The sequence below is a fragment of the Ranitomeya variabilis genome, chromosome 2, assembly GCF_051348905.1.
Source record: "Ranitomeya variabilis isolate aRanVar5 chromosome 2, aRanVar5.hap1, whole genome shotgun sequence".
In the NCBI taxonomy this organism is placed as follows: domain Eukaryota; kingdom Metazoa; phylum Chordata; class Amphibia; order Anura; family Dendrobatidae; genus Ranitomeya; species Ranitomeya variabilis.
In genome coordinates, this window is record NC_135233.1 from 415,994,258 (window position 1) to 416,011,206 (window position 16,949).

Here is a 16,949-nt window from a genome sequence, read left to right on the forward strand (position 1 = left end):
GGGTGATGATACCAGCGACTTTCCGGGCAGTTCTGATAACTGCTGCCCAGGACCTGACTGTACGCTGCACTTGTGCTGGCCAATCGTGTCTGTTAAATGACCACTGATTGGCCACGTGCAGCTGATGGACAGTGGTTTCATCGCTTGTATAGAGAGGCCAACTGATGTCCCATGTGCAGAAAATGATGGTTAATATAATCTGTACACATAAAATATTCTCGGCAGAACATACTGGTTATCCAGGACTATGTGCTGCCGAGACTGAGGCTTTTTATTTGTTAGTTGGGTCGTTTCTGCCCTTTTGAGTGGCTGATAACTAGGAAACAAGTGTTTTTTAGGCCTGTCCATATGTGCCCTGATGTAGCTGGAAGCAGCCTGCTGGACATCGCCGTATTTTTCTGCTCACTCTCCTGTCCTGCTGGGGGTGCTGTAGGGATGGCTTGATGTCTCAATATACTTTTAAGTGCAGGAATTGATCTGTCACATCTTGGTGACGTCACAGAGATCCACTCTGACTGCTCGTACAGATCTTCAATGTCTGTGATTCCTTCAGAATTTTCCAGATTTCTTCACAATTTTAACATGAAACTGCATCAAATTTTCATAAGTCCTAAAAGTGAAAGAAGTTAATTACCAGTAAATACTAATCAAAAATCTGAGACGTTGTGATTATTTTTAAAATGAGGAAAATATTTCAGTACCACATGTCTGAATGGTAAAAGTATGTGAACCCTCGCTCTCAGTATCTGGTGTGAGCTCTCGGGCAGCAGTAGCTCCATCTGAAGGTCTCCGGTTATCGCTGATTAGTCCTGCTCATCGGATGGAGGATTTTAGCCCGTTCCTCCTTACAAATCTGCTTCACCTGTGATGTTGGTGGTTTTCTCCATGAGTTCTGATCTTCACATCCTCCACAACATCTCTAGAATTACGGTCAGGACTGAGACTCGACAGCTTTATTCCTCTCTGACCGTTCTTTTGTAGAAGGACGTCTGGCTTTGGGCCGCTTTCTTGTTCCATGTCCCTCATTCCCCTGAGATTCAGTTCATGGACAGCTGTCTGGACATTTTCCTTCAGAATTCGTTGTTCTACCAATGATGATGGGTGCCCTAGTCCAATTGTAATTGTAAACCTGTCATGCCCTCCAATTTTCTTTGTCCTGATCATTAACATTTGCTCATGTGAAGAGGCCTTTGGTTGCCTAGAGGTGACCTTGAGTTCCTTTGTGGAGTATTGTGTGCCTTGTTCTTGGTGTGAGCTCTAGACGTGGTTTTGTAACCTTCCCCATCCTGAAGAGTGTCCAGCTCTTTTTCTCAAGTCCTCAGACGTGTCCTTTATTCTGGTTATGGTACTGATTAGAATGTAGAACATGTCCCCTTGCACCCGACTGTCATCCCATTGGTTAACATCGGGGTCCAACTTCACCTTCACATTATCCATTACTAAAGGTTCACATACTTTGGCTACTCATAGAAATCTGATATTGGATCATTTTGCTCGTTTTAAAAGGAGAGTGTAATACTAATGACTAATTTCTTTGCTTTAGTTCCATGTTTTTAGGACTTGTATGAAAATCTGACACGGTTTTAGGTTAAATTTGTGCAGGAATATGGAGAATGCTGAACTCTGATGCAGGGCTGTCTTTGGCCTCAGTTGGCCTCCTGTGTTTTGGCTTGGGGAGATGGAGGTGGTTTGCTCGGGACGTTGTCCATAATCGAGAGTGTCTCGTATTTTACACTTCACCAGAGTAATCCATACCGAGCTGCCGACCAGGTCATCAAAGTGGTGAGGAGCTTGTGCCGGACGGTAGACAGTGTGGAGACTCCAGCCATTACTGAGTGTGTGAAGAAGCTGCGCAGAGCCGTGAACCTGCCGCGCAGCCGCAGTGTGGAGGTGAGAAGCTCCGTCCTTGTGTGACCGGCATGGACATTACATCAGGAAATGTCGTCTGACCGTGCTGTATGTTCTAGGGTCCCTGCAGTCCTGGTGCTGGAAATCACCACGTGGCCTCAGATGGTGAGTACGTCACACTGGCCTTAGTTCCACTTGTGTGCTGAGTGGTAATGTCTCCTATATTTCACCTGCAGCTGCTCCAGGAGGGGACGGTCCTCTACAAGAGAGTCTCGGACAGTTAACGACTGCTGTCCATGCGCTGCTGCAGCTGCATTTCACCTCCTGCGTCCCTGCTCCAGCGACCACTGGCATCAGACCCCTGCAAGAAGCTCGGACCTCGGCCGACCATCTCCAGTTCACTATACTTGCAGCACATGGTATCCCCACAGCTTGGGTGTCCAGGTGAGGTGACTGTCCTGTGTCATTACAGCATTTCACAAGTTAAATCTACAGGTAGCATTGAGCAAAGGTTGCGATAGTGATGCCCTACTGAAAAAGCTGCTGGTGGCTCTGTACGGCGCAATATCTGTTGTATATCAGTGTATACAGGCCGCACTGTACGGGGAGATATCTGCCGTATACCAGTGTATACAGGCTGCTCTGTACGGGGAGATATCTGCCGTATATCAGTGTATACAGGCCACTATGTACGGAGAAATATCTGCCGTATATCATTGTATACAGGCTGCTCTGTACGGGGAGATATTTGTTGTGTATCAGTGTATACAGGCTGCTCTGTGCGGGGAGATATCTGCCGTATATCAGTGTATACAACAAAAAAGCGTGTGCACAGCTCTATATGAAGGTGCCCAGGTAGGTTCCAAAACTTTAGTGATACGTATAATAAAACCTGGCACTCAACTTTTATAAAGGTGTTTTTTTTTTTTTTTTTATTCCAAGCGGAAGTGCAGTAACAGCAATGCAGTAACAGCACTTCCGCTTGGAATAAAAAAACACCTTTATAAAAGTTGAGTGCCAGGTTTTATTATACGTATCAGTGTATACAGGCTGCTCTGTACGGGGAGATATCTGCCGTATATCAGTGTATACAGGCCACACTGTATGGGGAGATATCTGCCGTATATTAGTGTATACAGGCTGCTCTGGACGGGGAGATATCTGCCGTATATCGGTGTATACAGGCTGCTCTGTACAGGGAGATATCTGCCGTATATCTGTGTATACAGGCCGCTCTGTACGGGGAGATGTAGTGAAATATCTATATGTATGGATGTATAACCAGCAGTAAATTAACACCTGTCCAGAGACTGCAACTCTCACAAAGGTCATGACCTATGTTATCCTGAGCAGGCAGTCTCCTGGTCTCCAGTCACCCCAGGGGAGATGTCCTGAACACACACAGAATTGGAAACACTTCACACGTCCTAGTGCCTCTGATGGGAAGACGCCAAAGTGCAGCCTGATACTGTATAGTTACTCTGAGAAAGAAAGGTCACACGAATAGTGTTCAAAGAAAAATAATGTATTCATTGGTAAAATAGCCAGGATCCAGTCACAAACCAAAGATTAGAATATTAACCTGAGAGGCTGGTCTAGAAATCTGACCTCCAATTGACTCTATAAATTAGGCCTTTACACTTAGAAACCTGTTCACAGTGAGGGACAGCCAAGCTGAGGTAATCCATTCCATATTTCTCCCTCCCTCAAGGGCAGAATACCAGATTGCAAGGTTGGATATTTCTGTAAGTTCTTCCTTTTATTTTATAGCTGTTTTGCATATTTGTATGTCACTTTTTATTTCCATATTTGTATATCCTTTTTATTGTAAGCACTGTACCTTTTCTACTAAAGGTTAAAACTTTTTAAAAAGTTCGAACCTTGAATGCTCTAAAGAATCCATAGCCTCAGAATGTGTGCTCCTGCTGATTGGCAGACAGTAGTAGTAATATTTCCAGGACTCATCGTCCGTGTGTTCGGTGAGTGGTCGCAGCGTGTATGAGCGGGGTGTGTGGCCTGGGTTGGTGTGTGATTTATGCTCCCATTACAGCATAGCACAGAGGTTGAATGCTGGACTGAGTGAGAGAAGATAGATGAACCCTTTCAGGCGCAACCCCAAGTTACCTGCTGAGAAGCGGGTACGTGACAAGTTGGTGGCAGCGGTGGGATAGAATTATTTCTATTAGAGCATTAGTGCATGGTTTAAGCAATTCCCTGTACTAAAGAAATTGGTATCCTGGCGAGGAGTGCACCAGTTCTACAAGGTTCAACTCAGTGCTTACTTAGACATACTTGCAAACAGTTTCCCCTCCCCGTTTTTCTTTTCTATCTTTTATTTGGCAAAGGCTGTTCATCAATATGGCAGCCCAGTACAAGAAGCAGAGCAAAGAGACTCTGACCGACCTCTGTGAGCATAGAGGAATAGAGACGGCCGACAAATCCAGGGAGCTGCTGATACGCGCCTTGGTCGAGCAGGACATAGAGCAAAGTGCTGAAGCATCTGGGTAAGGAGAGAGTCCACCTCAGAGAGACTAAGCAATGCCAGCTCTTGCACCGGAGATACCTGATGGAAATGCCAGCAATGCCAGTGCGAGGAGCCTATGGACTGTACTTTGCAAATGGACTTACAACGGCTGGGAACAAGTGATCCCAATCTGCGCATGCAGCTTATTCTACAGCACCGACAGGCTGACAGAGAGGCTGCAGAACCCCGGGACCGACAGGTTGCGAGAGAAGCTGCAGAACGCCGCGACCGGGCTGAGAGAGAGGCTGCAGAATGCCAGGAGGACAGAGCTTTCTTGCTTCAGATGGCTCAAATAGAGCGGGGTATCAGTCCTCAGATAACCCCCTCCTAGGATATAAATCCAAGGAGACCACGTCTGGAAAACTTCCCTGTGATGGAGAAGGATACGGACTTAGACACTTTTCTTCGGGGGTTTGAAAAAACCTGTGGGCACAGTATCTAACCCCAGGGTTGAGAGGCAAAGTCCTGGAAGTTTTTGCTGGCCTCCCACCAGAGCTAGATGGGAACTATCAGGCCATAAAAGAGGCCATGATCAGGAAATACAACCTTACACCAGAAGTGTATCGGAGAAAGTTACGGAACCTCCAATGTGGATCAACTGACAGCCATGCGGAGGTTGTGAGCACCTTGAGGATCACGTTCCACCAATGGATCAGGGGACTTTCTGTTAACAGTTCTGAGGACTTAACGGATCTTATGGTCAAGGATCAATTTCTTCACATGTGCCCCACGGATGTATGACAATTTGTGATCGGGAGCCATAAACTGCGGATCAGACTGCAAGGATTGCAGACTGCTATGTGGCTAACAGGATGCCTGAGGTGCGGAAGCCATCGGGATTAAGCTGGAGGGGAGGTAAGCCAAACGGGGACCCTTCTCCCTCTGCCGGCCGATCACCAGTGCTGTCCAAGCCCACCTTCCATGGGGCCCTGGGAAATAGATATTCTCTAGGCGATGCACGCCGGTGCTTCTCCTGCAACAAAGTGGGACATGTTAGCGCTGTCTGCCCTGATAGGGAGAAACGCCCAACCACAAAGCCGTCTGTGCCCCCACCATCTGTCCTCTTTGTGGCCGGCTCTGATGCAAGGGCTAATGAGAACGGTCAATCTGTCACTGTTGGCAATAAAGTCACCATTGGTCTCAGAGACACTGGGGCAGAGGTGACCCTGGTGCGTCCAGCCATGATAACCCCTGCCGATATCGTACCAGGAAAGACTGTCTATAATTGGGATTGGAGGGGTCAGGCCTGCTGTGCTCATGGCCCGTGTGTTCCTGGACTGGGGAGCAGGGAAAGGATTGAGAGAAGTTGGGGTATCAGAGGCTATTCCCACCAATGTGTTGTTAGGCACGGACCAAGGGAGGATGGTGTCCCACTATATTCATCCCTTGCAAGTAAATGATACAGAGAAGGTGGAAGAAAGTGACCCACCTGAGATCCCGTGCGAGGAGGGAAAATGTCCCATTGCACAGGACTGTACATATGTGGCAGCAGTTACCTGGAGTCAGGCTGCGGCTCAGAATCTACCCCAGAGATTAGAGGATGAGTCTCAGACTGAACTACCAGGACAGGAGGCCCATACTGTCGCCCCGGAGCCTCCTCAAATGGCAGACTTACCAAGGTCCCTGATAACAGACACTGAAGACTCGGCTTCACACCAGGGCCTGCAGGCTAAGGCTGTGTGCACACGTAGCAGATTTTTTGCGTTTTTTTCGCTATAAAAACGCTATAAAACCGCGAAAAAAACACTAACATTAAGCATCCTATGTAACAGAATGCAATCCGCATTTTTTGTGCACATGCTGCATTTTTTTCCTGAGCGGAATCGCAATCCAGAAAAAAACGCAGCATGTTCATTAAAATTGCGGAATCGCGGCGATTCTGCACACATAGGAATGCATTGATCTGCTTACTTCCCGCACGGGGCTGTGCACACCATGCGGGAAGTAAGCAGATCAAGTGCGGTTGGTACCCAGGGTGGAGGAGAGGAGACTCTCCTCCACGGACTGGGCACCATATAAGTGGTAAAAAAAAAAGAATTAAAATAAAAAATAGCGATATACTCACCTTCGGGCGGCCCGACCTCCTCAACGGCTTTTGTGGTGTGTGTGAAGGACCTGCGATGACGTCACGGTCACATGACCGCGGGTCACGTGACCGCTACGTCAATGGAAGGTCCTGAACACACAGCATTAGGAACGGAAGCCGCTGAGGTGAGTATAACCTTTTTTATTATTATTTTTAACATTCTAACTTTTACTATAGATGCTGCATAGGCTGCATCTATAGTAAAAAGTTGGTCACACTTGTCAAACACTGTTTGACAAGTGTGACCAACCTGTCAAACAGTTTTCCAAGCGATGCTACAGATCGCTTGGGAAACGCTAGCATTCTGCAAGCTAATTATGCTTGCAAAACGCTAGTTTTCTGCGGGTATATGCATGCAAATTCTGCATGCGATATACCCGCGGCAGGAGGCGCAGAATTGCCGCGGAAATTTCCGCGGCAATTCTGCTACGTGTGCACATAGCCTGACAGTCAGAGCTTCCAGGAGGCCCTGCAGACAGATGTCAGTCTGGAGGAGCTCAGATGTCTTGCAGACCAACCCCCTGCTGCTTCTGACAAAATGAGTGTACTGGGACCAGGGCAGACTTCATAAAGACTCTCCCCACGCATACTACAGAATCTTGGGACTATGAAAGGCGGCTGATCGTCCCTTATCCATTTAGGGAACAATTATTGAGAATTGCCCATGAAATTCCTTTGGCCGGACACCATGGAATACAAGTACAGCATTTTGTGGCCAGCTCCAATCATCCCCGAACCAACGGACTCTGCGAGCGTTTTAACGGAACATTAAAGCAAATGCTCAAAATGCTGGTGGAGACTGAAGGGGGAGACTGGGAGCGGTACCTCCCCCATCTGTTGTTTGCCTGCAGAGAGGTATCCCAGGCATCTGCTGGATTCTCCCCCTTTGAACTGGTTTATGGGAGGAGGGTCGGGGCCAAATGATTTGATTAAGGACTGTTGGGAGGACGACCCCAGAACTACTGGAGTCTCAGTGGTTGAATATGTACTGCGGCTCAGAGAGAGAATGCAAAAACTGAGCAACCTGGCCCATGAGAACGTGACCCCAGGCCAAATCAACCAGAAGGTCTGGTACGACCGTAATGCCAGACTGAGGGCCTACGAGGAGGGGCAGAAGGTTTGGGGTTGGTCCCTATGTTACAGAATAAATTGCAGGCCGCATCGGAGGGACCATACACTGCACATAAGCGGCTAAATGATGTTAATTATGTGGTGAAGAGGGGAGGGGCTGATCTGTTACTAGATGTGGGGGCCGGGACTCAGTACATGGAGTCCCTGGAGTCAGCAGAGTTTAACCCCGAACTGTCCCACAGTCAGCGGTCTGAGCTGATGGGGGCACTCAGCGAGTTCACCAAAGTCTTCACAGGGCAGCCTGGTAGGACACACTTAGCAGCTCACCATGGGGACACTGGTACTAATCCCCCAGTACGGCAGTCTGCATACCGTGTGTCAGCAGAGGTGAAGGCACACATGAGGAAACGGGTAGAGGAGATGCTGAACCTCAAGGTGATACAAAAATCCCAGAGTGCCTGGGCCTTGCCTGTGGTTCTTGTCCCTAAAAAGGACCGTACTACCCGGTTCTGTGTAGACTACAGGAAATTAAATGTACTGACTACATGTGAGGTCTACCCCATGCTGAGGATAGACGAGCTGTTAGAGCTGCTAGCGAAAGCATCGTACCTCACCATCATGGACCTAAGTAGGGGATATTGGCAGGTACCCCTGACCAGAGGAGTGGCTTATGCCACCATTGAGAATGAATGTTTGGCAATTGTGTGGGCTCTGCAGAAGCTGCAACCATACCTCTATGGGCGCAACTTCACCATGATCATAACCCATTGAGCTGGCTCAACAGAGTAGTTGGGGACAACGGGAAATTGCTTAGATGGAGTCTGATATTACAGCAATATGATTTCGCAATTCAGCATAAGAAGGGAGTCGATCATGGCAATGCTGATGGCCTATCTCGCCAAGGTGGGGCGGAACCAGATACGTCCTCGGGAGCTGACCTGTAAGTCAACCCCCATGCTCGTTCATAAGGAGGGAGGTGAGGTAAAATATGTGTGTATACGTGTATATATATATATATATATATATATATATATATATATATATATATATATATATATATATATATATATATATATATATATATATATATATATATATATATATATATATATATATATATATATATATATATACACATACACACACACACACACACACACACACACACACACACACACACACACACACACACTTAGGTCCATATATATTTGGACAGACAACATTTTTCAAATTTTGGTTATAGACATTACCACAATGAATTTTAAACAAAAAGATGCAGTTGAAGTTCAGACTTCCAGCTTTCATTTGAGGGTATCCACATTAAAATTGGATGAAGGGTTTAAGGGTTTCAGCTCCTTAACATGTGCCACCGTGTTTTTAAAGGGACCAAAAGTAATTGGATAATTGACTCCAAGGCTGTTTCATGGACAGGTGTGGGCAATCCCTTCGTTATGTACTGGGATGGCCATTCCAGAACAGTATAATTGTTTCTCTGCATGAATGCCTGAGTAGAGTTGGATCGGTGTTTTGGATCATTGTCTTGCTGAAAGATCCATCCCCTGCGTAACTTCAACTTTGTCACTGATTCATGAACATTATTGTCAAGAATCTGCTGATACTGAGAGGAATCCATGCGTCCCTCAACTTTAACAAGATTCCCGTTGCCGGCATTGGCCACACAGCCTCAAAGCATGATGGAACCTCCACCAAATTTTACTGTGGGTAGCAAGTGTTTTTCTTGGAATGCTGTGTTTTTTTGCCACCATGCATAACGCCTTTTTGTATGACATAACAACTCAATCTTGGTTTCATCAGTCCACAGGACCTTCCTCCAAAAAGAAATTGGCTTCTCCAAATGTGCTTTTGCATACCTCAGCCGACTCTGTTTGTGGCGTGCTTGCAGAAACTGCTTCTTTCGCATCACTCTCCCACACAGCTTCTCCTTGTGCAAAGTGCGTTGTATAGTTGACCGATGCACAGTGACACCATCTGCAGCAAGTTGATGCTGCAGCTCTCTGGAGGTGGTCTGAGGATTGTCCTTGACTGATCTCACCATTCTTCTCTGCCTTTCTGATGTTTTTCTTGGCCTGCCACTTCTGGCCTTAACAAGAACTGTACCTGTGTTCTTCCATTTCCTTACTATGTTCCTCACAGTGGAAATTGACAGGTTAAATCTCTGAGACAGCTTTTTGTATCCTTCCCCTGAACAACTGTTGAATAATCTTTGTTTTCAGATCATTTGACAGTTGTTTTGAGGAGCCCATGATGCCACTCTTCAGAGGAGATTCAAACCGGTGAACAACTTGCAAGTGGCCACTTTAAGTAGCTTTTCTCATGATTGCATACACCTGGCTATGAAGTTCAAAGCTAAGCTGAATGAGGTTACAAAACCAAAAAAAGTGCTTCAGTAAGTCAGTAAAAAGTAGGTAGGAGTATTTAAAACAAGAAAATAAGGGTGCCCATACTTATGCACCTGTCAAATTTTGTTTGAATGCAGATTGCACATTTTCTGTTAGTACAATAAACCTCATTTCAAGGCAGAAACAGTACTGTGTCCAACAGTTATTAGATATATGAAACTGAAATAGCTGTTGCAAAAAAAACAATTTTTATAAAACATTAAGCTTAAGATTAATAGGGGTGCCCAAACTTTTTCATATAACTGTATATATAATGTGTGCAGTGGACTATGTATAGATTTATTGTGTCACTGGCAATGATGTAACATCTGTCTTGAAAAGCTGCAGGTCTCACCCATGTGTTAATATGTATTTTCCTGAGACAAGTAGACTTCTGTCTCCAATTTCACCAGGGGGTCCTGCTGGAAGCCAAGAAAAAAGGTAAAATTTGAAAGGATCTCAAGAGAAAATAATATATTCATTGGGGGGCGCGGCCGTGGTCCAATAAAAAAACAGGCAACTATGATATTAACCTGAGGGGCTGGTCTAGTAACCTGACCTCCAGACCAAAGCTATAAATTGGACCTGTATACAGAGAAACATGTTCACATGTGAGGGCAGCCTGAGACGCTGATGTGTTCCACCAACTCCATTCACCCCCCCCTCAGGGAGCAGAAAGCAAACTACCAGTTAGATGATTTCTGTAAGTTTTCTCCTGTTTATTTTTATACTGTTTTGCATAAGTTTAATGTCTTTTTATTATCATATTTTTATCTTACTGTAAGCACTGAACCTTTTTGTATTAACCCCTTCCCGACCTTTGACGCCACGTAGGCGTCATGAAAACCCGTGCCAATCCGACCCATGACGCCTATGTGACGTCATGGAAAGATCGCATCCCTGCAGATCGAGTGAAAGGGTTAACTCCATTTTCACCCGATCTGCAGAGACAGGGGGAGTGGTACTTCAGCCCCCCCCCCCCCCGTGGCTACGATCGCTCTGATTGGCTGTTGAAAGTGAAACAGCCAATCAGAGCGATTTGTAATATTTCACCTATGAAAATGGTGAAATATTACAATCCAGCCATGGCCAATGCTGCAATAGCATCTGCCATGGCTGGAGACCCCGATCTGCCCCCCCCCCCCCCACCCCACCGATCGCCCCCCCAGTCGTCCTTTCTGCCCCGATCTCCTGTCCGCTCCCCTCCCCCCTCCTGTCCGCTCCCCCGGACCTCTTGTCCGCTCCCCCGGTCCTCCGATTTCCCCCCCCCCCGTGTTCCGATCCCACCCCCCCATACTTACCTAGCTTCGATGTCCCTCCCGGTGTCCGGCCGTCTTCTCCATGGGCGCCGCCATCTTGGAAAATGGCGGGCGCATGCGCAGTGCGCCCGCCGGCAGATTCATTGCAAGTACATTTTGATCGCTGTGGTAGGTTCTATCGCAGCGATCAAAATAAAAAAATAATAAATAACCCCCCCCCCTTTATCACCCCCATAGGTAGGGACAATAATAAAATAAAGAAAATATTTTTTTTTCTTTTTCCACTAGGGTTAGGGTTAGAACTAGGGTTAGAACTAGGGGTAGGGTTAGGGTTAGGGGTAGGGTTAGGGTTACGGGTAGGGTTAGAGTTAGGGGTAGGGTTATGGCATGTGCACACAGTGCGGATTTGGCTGTGGATCCGCAGCGGATCCGCAGCGGATCGGCCGCTGCGAATTCGAAGCAGTTTTCCATCAGGTTTACAGTACCATGTACTACTGGAAAACCAAATCCGCTGTGCCCATGGTGCGGAAAATTCCGTGCAGAAACGCTGCGTTGTATTTTCCGCAGCATGTCAATTCTTTGTGCGGATTCCGCAGCGTTTTACACCTGTTCCTCAATAGGAATCCGCAGGTGAAATCCGCACAAAAAAACACTGGAAATCTGCTGTAAATCCACAGGTAAAACGCAGTGCCTTTTACCTGCAGATTTTTCAAAAATCGTGCGGAAAAATCTCACACGAATCCGCAACGTGGGCACATAGCCCTAGGGTTAGGGTTGGAATTAGAGTTAGGGTTGGAATTAGGGCTAGGGTTTGAAATAGGGTTAAGATTAGGCTTGTGGTTAGGGTTACGGATAGGGTTAGGGGTGTGTTGGGGTTACAGTTGTGGTTAGGGTTGGGATTAGGGTTACGGTTGGGATTAGGGTTAGGATTAGGGTTGGAATTAGGGTTACGAGTGTGTTGCGGTTAGGGTTGTGGTTAGGGGTGTGTTGGGGTTAGGGTTGTGATTAGGGTTATGGCTACAGTTGGGATTAGGATTAGGGGTGTTTTGGGGTTAGTGTTGAAGTTAGAATTGAGGGGTTTCCACTGTTTAGGCACATCAGGGGTCTCCAAACGCAACATGGCGCCACCATTGATTCCAGCCAATCTTGCGTTCAAAAAGTCAAATGGTGCTCCCGCCCTTCCAAGCCCCGACGTGCGCCCAAACAGTGGTTTACCCCCACATTTGGGGTACCAGCGTACTCAGGACAAACTGGGCAACAACTGCTGGGGTCCAATTTCTCCTGTTACCCTTGCAAAAATAAAAAATTACTTGCTAAAACATAATTTTTGAGGAAAGAACAATTATTTTTTATTTTCACGGCTCTGCGTTATAAACTTCTGTGAAGCACTTGGGGGTTGAACGTGCTCACCACACATCTAGATAAGTTCCTTAGGGGGTCTAGTTTCCAAAATGGGGTCACTTGTGGGGGGTTTCTACTGTTTAGGCATATCAGGGGCTCTGCAAACGTAACATGATGCCCTCAGACCATTCCATCAAAGTCTGCATTCCAAAACGTCACTACTTCCCTTCCGAGCCCCGGCATGTGCCCAAACAGTGGTTTACCCCCACATATGGGGTATCAGCGTACTCAGGAGAAACTGGACAACAACTTTTGGGGTCCAATTTCTCCTGTTACACTTGCAAAAATAAAAAATTCTGGGCTAAAAAAATATTTTTGAGGAAAGGAAACACATTTTTTATTTTCACGGCTCTGCGTTATAAACTTCTGTGAAGCACTTGGGGGTTCAAAGTGCTCACCACACATCTAGATAAGTTCCCTTGGGGGTCTAGTTTCCAAAATGGAGTCACTTGTGGGGAGTTCCTACTGTTTAAGCACATCAGGGGCTCTGCAAACGCAACCTGATGCCCGCAGAGCATTCCATCAAAGTCTGCATTTCAAAACGTCACTACTTCCCTTCCGAACCCCGACGTGTGCCAAAACAGTGGTTTACCCCCACATATGGGGTATCAGCGTACTCAGGAGAAACTGGACAACAACTTTTGGGGTCCAATTTCTCCTGTTACCCTTGGGAAAATAAAAAATTGTGGGCTAAAAAATCATTTTTGAGAAAAGAAAAATTATTTTTTATTTTCATGGCTCTGCGTTATAAACTTCTGTGAAGCACTTGGGGGTTCAAAGTGCTCACCACACATCTAGATTAGTTCCTTGGGAGGTCTACTTTCCAAAATGGGGTCACTTGTGCGGGAGCTCCAATGTTTAGGCACACAGGGGCTCTCCAAACGCGACATGGTGTCCGCTAATGATTGGAGCTAATTTTCCATTCAAAAAGCCAAATGGCGTGCCTTCCCTTCCGAGCCCTGCCGTGCGCCCAAACAGTGGTTTACCCCCACATATGGGGTATCATCGTACTCAGGACAAACTGGACAACAACATTTGGGGTCCAATTTCTCCTATTATCCTTGGGAAAATAAAAAATTCTGGGCTAAAAATCATTTTTGAGGAAAGAAAAATTATTTTTTTATTTTCACGGCTCTGCGTTATAAACTTCTGTGAAGCACCTGGGGGTTATAAGTGCTCACTATGCATCTAGATAAGTTCCTTGGGGGGTCTAGTTTCCAAAATGGGGTCACTTGTAGGGGAGCTCCAATGTTTAGGCACACAGGGGCTCTCCAAACGCGACATGGTGTCCGCTAACGATTGGAGCTAATTTTCCATTCAAAAAGTCAAATGGCACGCCTCCCCTTCCGAGCCTTGCCGTGCACCCAAACAGTGGTTTACCCCCACATATGAGGTATCGGCATACTCAGGAGAAATTGCCCAACAAATTTTAGGATCCATTTTATCCTGTTGCCCATGTGAAAATGAAAGAATTGAGGCTAAAAGAAATTTTGTGTGAAAAAAAAGTACTTTTTCATTTTTGCGGATCAATTTGTGAAGCACCTGGGGGTTTAAAGTGCTCACTATGCTTCTAGATAAGTTCCTTGGGGGGTCTAGTTTCCAAAATGGGGTCACTTGTGGAGGAGCTCCAATGTTTAGGCACACAGGGGCTTTCCAAACGCGACATGGTGTCCGCTAACGATGGAGATAATTTTTCATTCAAAAAGTCAAATGGCGCTCCTTCCCTTCCGTGCCTTACCATGTGCCCAAACAGTGGTTTACCCCCACATGTGAGGTATTGGTGTACTCAGGAGAAATTGCCCAACAAAATTTAGGATCCACTTTATCCTGTTGCCCATGTGAAAATGAAAAAATTGAGGCTAAAATAATTTTTTTGTGAAAAAAAAAAGTACTTTTTCATTTTTACGGATCAATTTGTGAAGCACCTGGGGGTTTAAAGTGCTCACTATGCTTCTAGATAAGTTCCTTGGGGGGTCTAGTTTCCAAAATGGGGTCACTTGTGGGGAGCTCCAATGTTTAGGCACACGGGGGCTCTCCAAACGCGACATGGTGTCCGCTAAAGATTGGAGCCAATTTTTCATTCAAAAAGTCAAATGGCGCTCCTTCCCTTCCGAGCCCTGCCGTGCGCCCAAACAGTGGTTTACCCCCACATATGAGGTATCAGCGTACTCAGGACAAATTGGACAACAACGTCCGTGGTCCAGTTTCTCCTTTTACCCTTGGGAAAATAAAAAAAAATGTTGCTAAAAGATCATTTTTGTGACTAAAAAGTTAAATGTTCATTTTTTACTTCCATGTTGCTTCTGCTGCTGTGAAACACCTGAAGGGTTAATAAACTTCTTGAATGTGGTTTTGAGCACCTTGAGGGGTGCAGTTTTTAGAATGGTGTCACTTTTGGGTATTTTCAGCCATATAGAACCCTCAAAATGACTTCAAATGTGAGGTGGTCCCTAAAAAAAATGGCTTTGTAAATTTTGTTGTAAAAATGAGAAATCACTGGTCAAATTTTAACCCTTATAACTTCCTAGCAAAAAAAAAAATTGTTTCCAAAATTGTGCTGATGTAAAGTAGACATGTGGGAAACGTTATTTATTAACTATTTTGTGTCACATAACTCTCTGGTTTAACAGAATAAAAATTCAAAATGTGAAAATTGCGAAATTTTCTAAATTTTCGCCAAATTTCCGTTTTTTTCACAAATAAACTCAGAAATTATCGACCTAAATTTACCACTAACATGAAGCCCAATATGTCACGAAAAAACAATCTCAGAATCGCTAGGATCCGTTGAAGCGTTCCTGAGTTATTACCTCATAAAGGGACACAGGTCAGAATTGCAAAAAACGGCAAGGTCATTAAGGCCAAAATAGGCTGGGTCATGAAGGGGTTAAAGTATAAAACTTTAACAAGTTGAACCTTGAATGTTCTAAAAGAATCCATAGCCTAAGGTGTGTGAGCCTGATGAGTGGTAGACATTATTAGTATTAATATTTCCGGGACTCATCGCCCATGTATTCGGTGAGTGGTGGCAGCGTGTATGAGCGGGTGTGTGGCCTGGGTCGGTGTGTGATTTATGCTCCCATTACAGCATAGGACAAAGGTTGAATGCTGGACTGAGAGTGGGAAATAGATTAACCCTTGCAGGCACACCCCAAGTCACGTGCTGAGAGCGGGCACGTGACGAATTAGTTACACCACGGAGTAGGGATCCGTGACAACTACTATCAGTTCACGGCTCTTGCCTTTGGCCTGGCCTCTGCTCTCAGAGTATTCACGAAGGTCATGGCCATCCTTCGTTCCAAGGGGTTTCTCATAATCCCTTACTTGGATGATCTTCTGATCAAGGGGCTGTCCCACCGTCACTGCGACCTGAGTTTTCAGAACACCTTGGACCCTCTGGTCCGACTTGGCTGGATTGTCAGAGAGAAGTCCTCCCTGACCCCAGCTCAGCACCTAGTGTTTCTGGGCATGATGTTCGACACGGCCCAAGCCTGTGTCTTCCTTCCAAAGGAAAAGTTTCTCTCTCTGCCAGGGGATCCGCATTCTAAAGCGACCAACTCCTCTCCCCCTACGGTTCTGCATGAGAGTTCTGGGGAAGATGATTGCTGCCATGGAAGCTGTGCTTTTTGCCTAGTTCCATACCCGCCCTCTTTAGCTGGCTCTCTTGTCTGCTTGGGAGAAGAGGACCGTCTCCCTGGACCTGCCTGTGCTTCTGTCCCTCAAGGTGAGGCAATCCCTGACCTGGAGGACGCTATCCCACTCAGTACTGCGCGGGAAGTTCTTCCACCTTCTCCGGTGGCAGGTCATCATCACCAACGCCAGTCTCCTTGGTTGGGCAGCGGTCTTTCTTCATCACACAGGGCAGGGTTGCTGGAACATCCAAGAAGCCGCTCTCCCCATCAATCTTCTGGAGATCAGGGCAATTTTTCTTGCCCTTTGCCGCTGGCAGTCCCTTCTGGCAGGCCAGCCGCATACAATTGGACAATGCCACTGCCTTGGCTTACATAAACCATCAAGGCGGAACTCGCAGCAAACAGGTGATGGCAGAGATAGTAAGGATTCTGCGATAGGCGGAGTGTCACGTTCCCGCCATATCAGCCGTACGCATTCCGGGGGTGGAAAATTGGGCAGCTGATTTTCTGAGTAATCAGAGCCTCGCATCAGGCAAATGGTCTCTCAGTTCTGCCATTTTCATCCAAATATGGCAGCGATGGGGCACACCCGACGTCGACCTGATGCGGTTTTGAATTAATCACAAGGGTCCTCAGTTTGTAGTCAGGTCCCGGGATCCGCTAGCCATCGGTTGTGATGCCCTAGTGATCCTGTGGTCCCAATGCCAGCTGCCTTATCTTTTTCCACCT

The 16,949-nt window shown here is 46.4% G+C and overlaps 1 protein-coding gene across 7 annotated transcripts in view; it reads left to right on the forward strand.

Annotated features, from left to right (window-relative positions):
* The window catches only part of PIK3C2A (phosphatidylinositol-4-phosphate 3-kinase catalytic subunit type 2 alpha), a 241,093-nt gene that overhangs the window by 110,189 nt on the left and 113,955 nt on the right, over window positions 1–16,949 (forward strand). For all 7 annotated transcript variants that reach the window (XM_077286575.1, XM_077286569.1, XM_077286576.1 and 4 more), the window contains exons 9-11: window positions 1,744–1,890; window positions 1,968–2,013; window positions 2,085–2,292. In XM_077286575.1, the coding sequence (XP_077142690.1) occupies window positions 1,744–1,890; window positions 1,968–2,013; window positions 2,085–2,292 (401 nt within the window). The remainder of the gene's footprint in view (window positions 1–1,743; window positions 1,891–1,967; window positions 2,014–2,084; window positions 2,293–16,949) is intronic.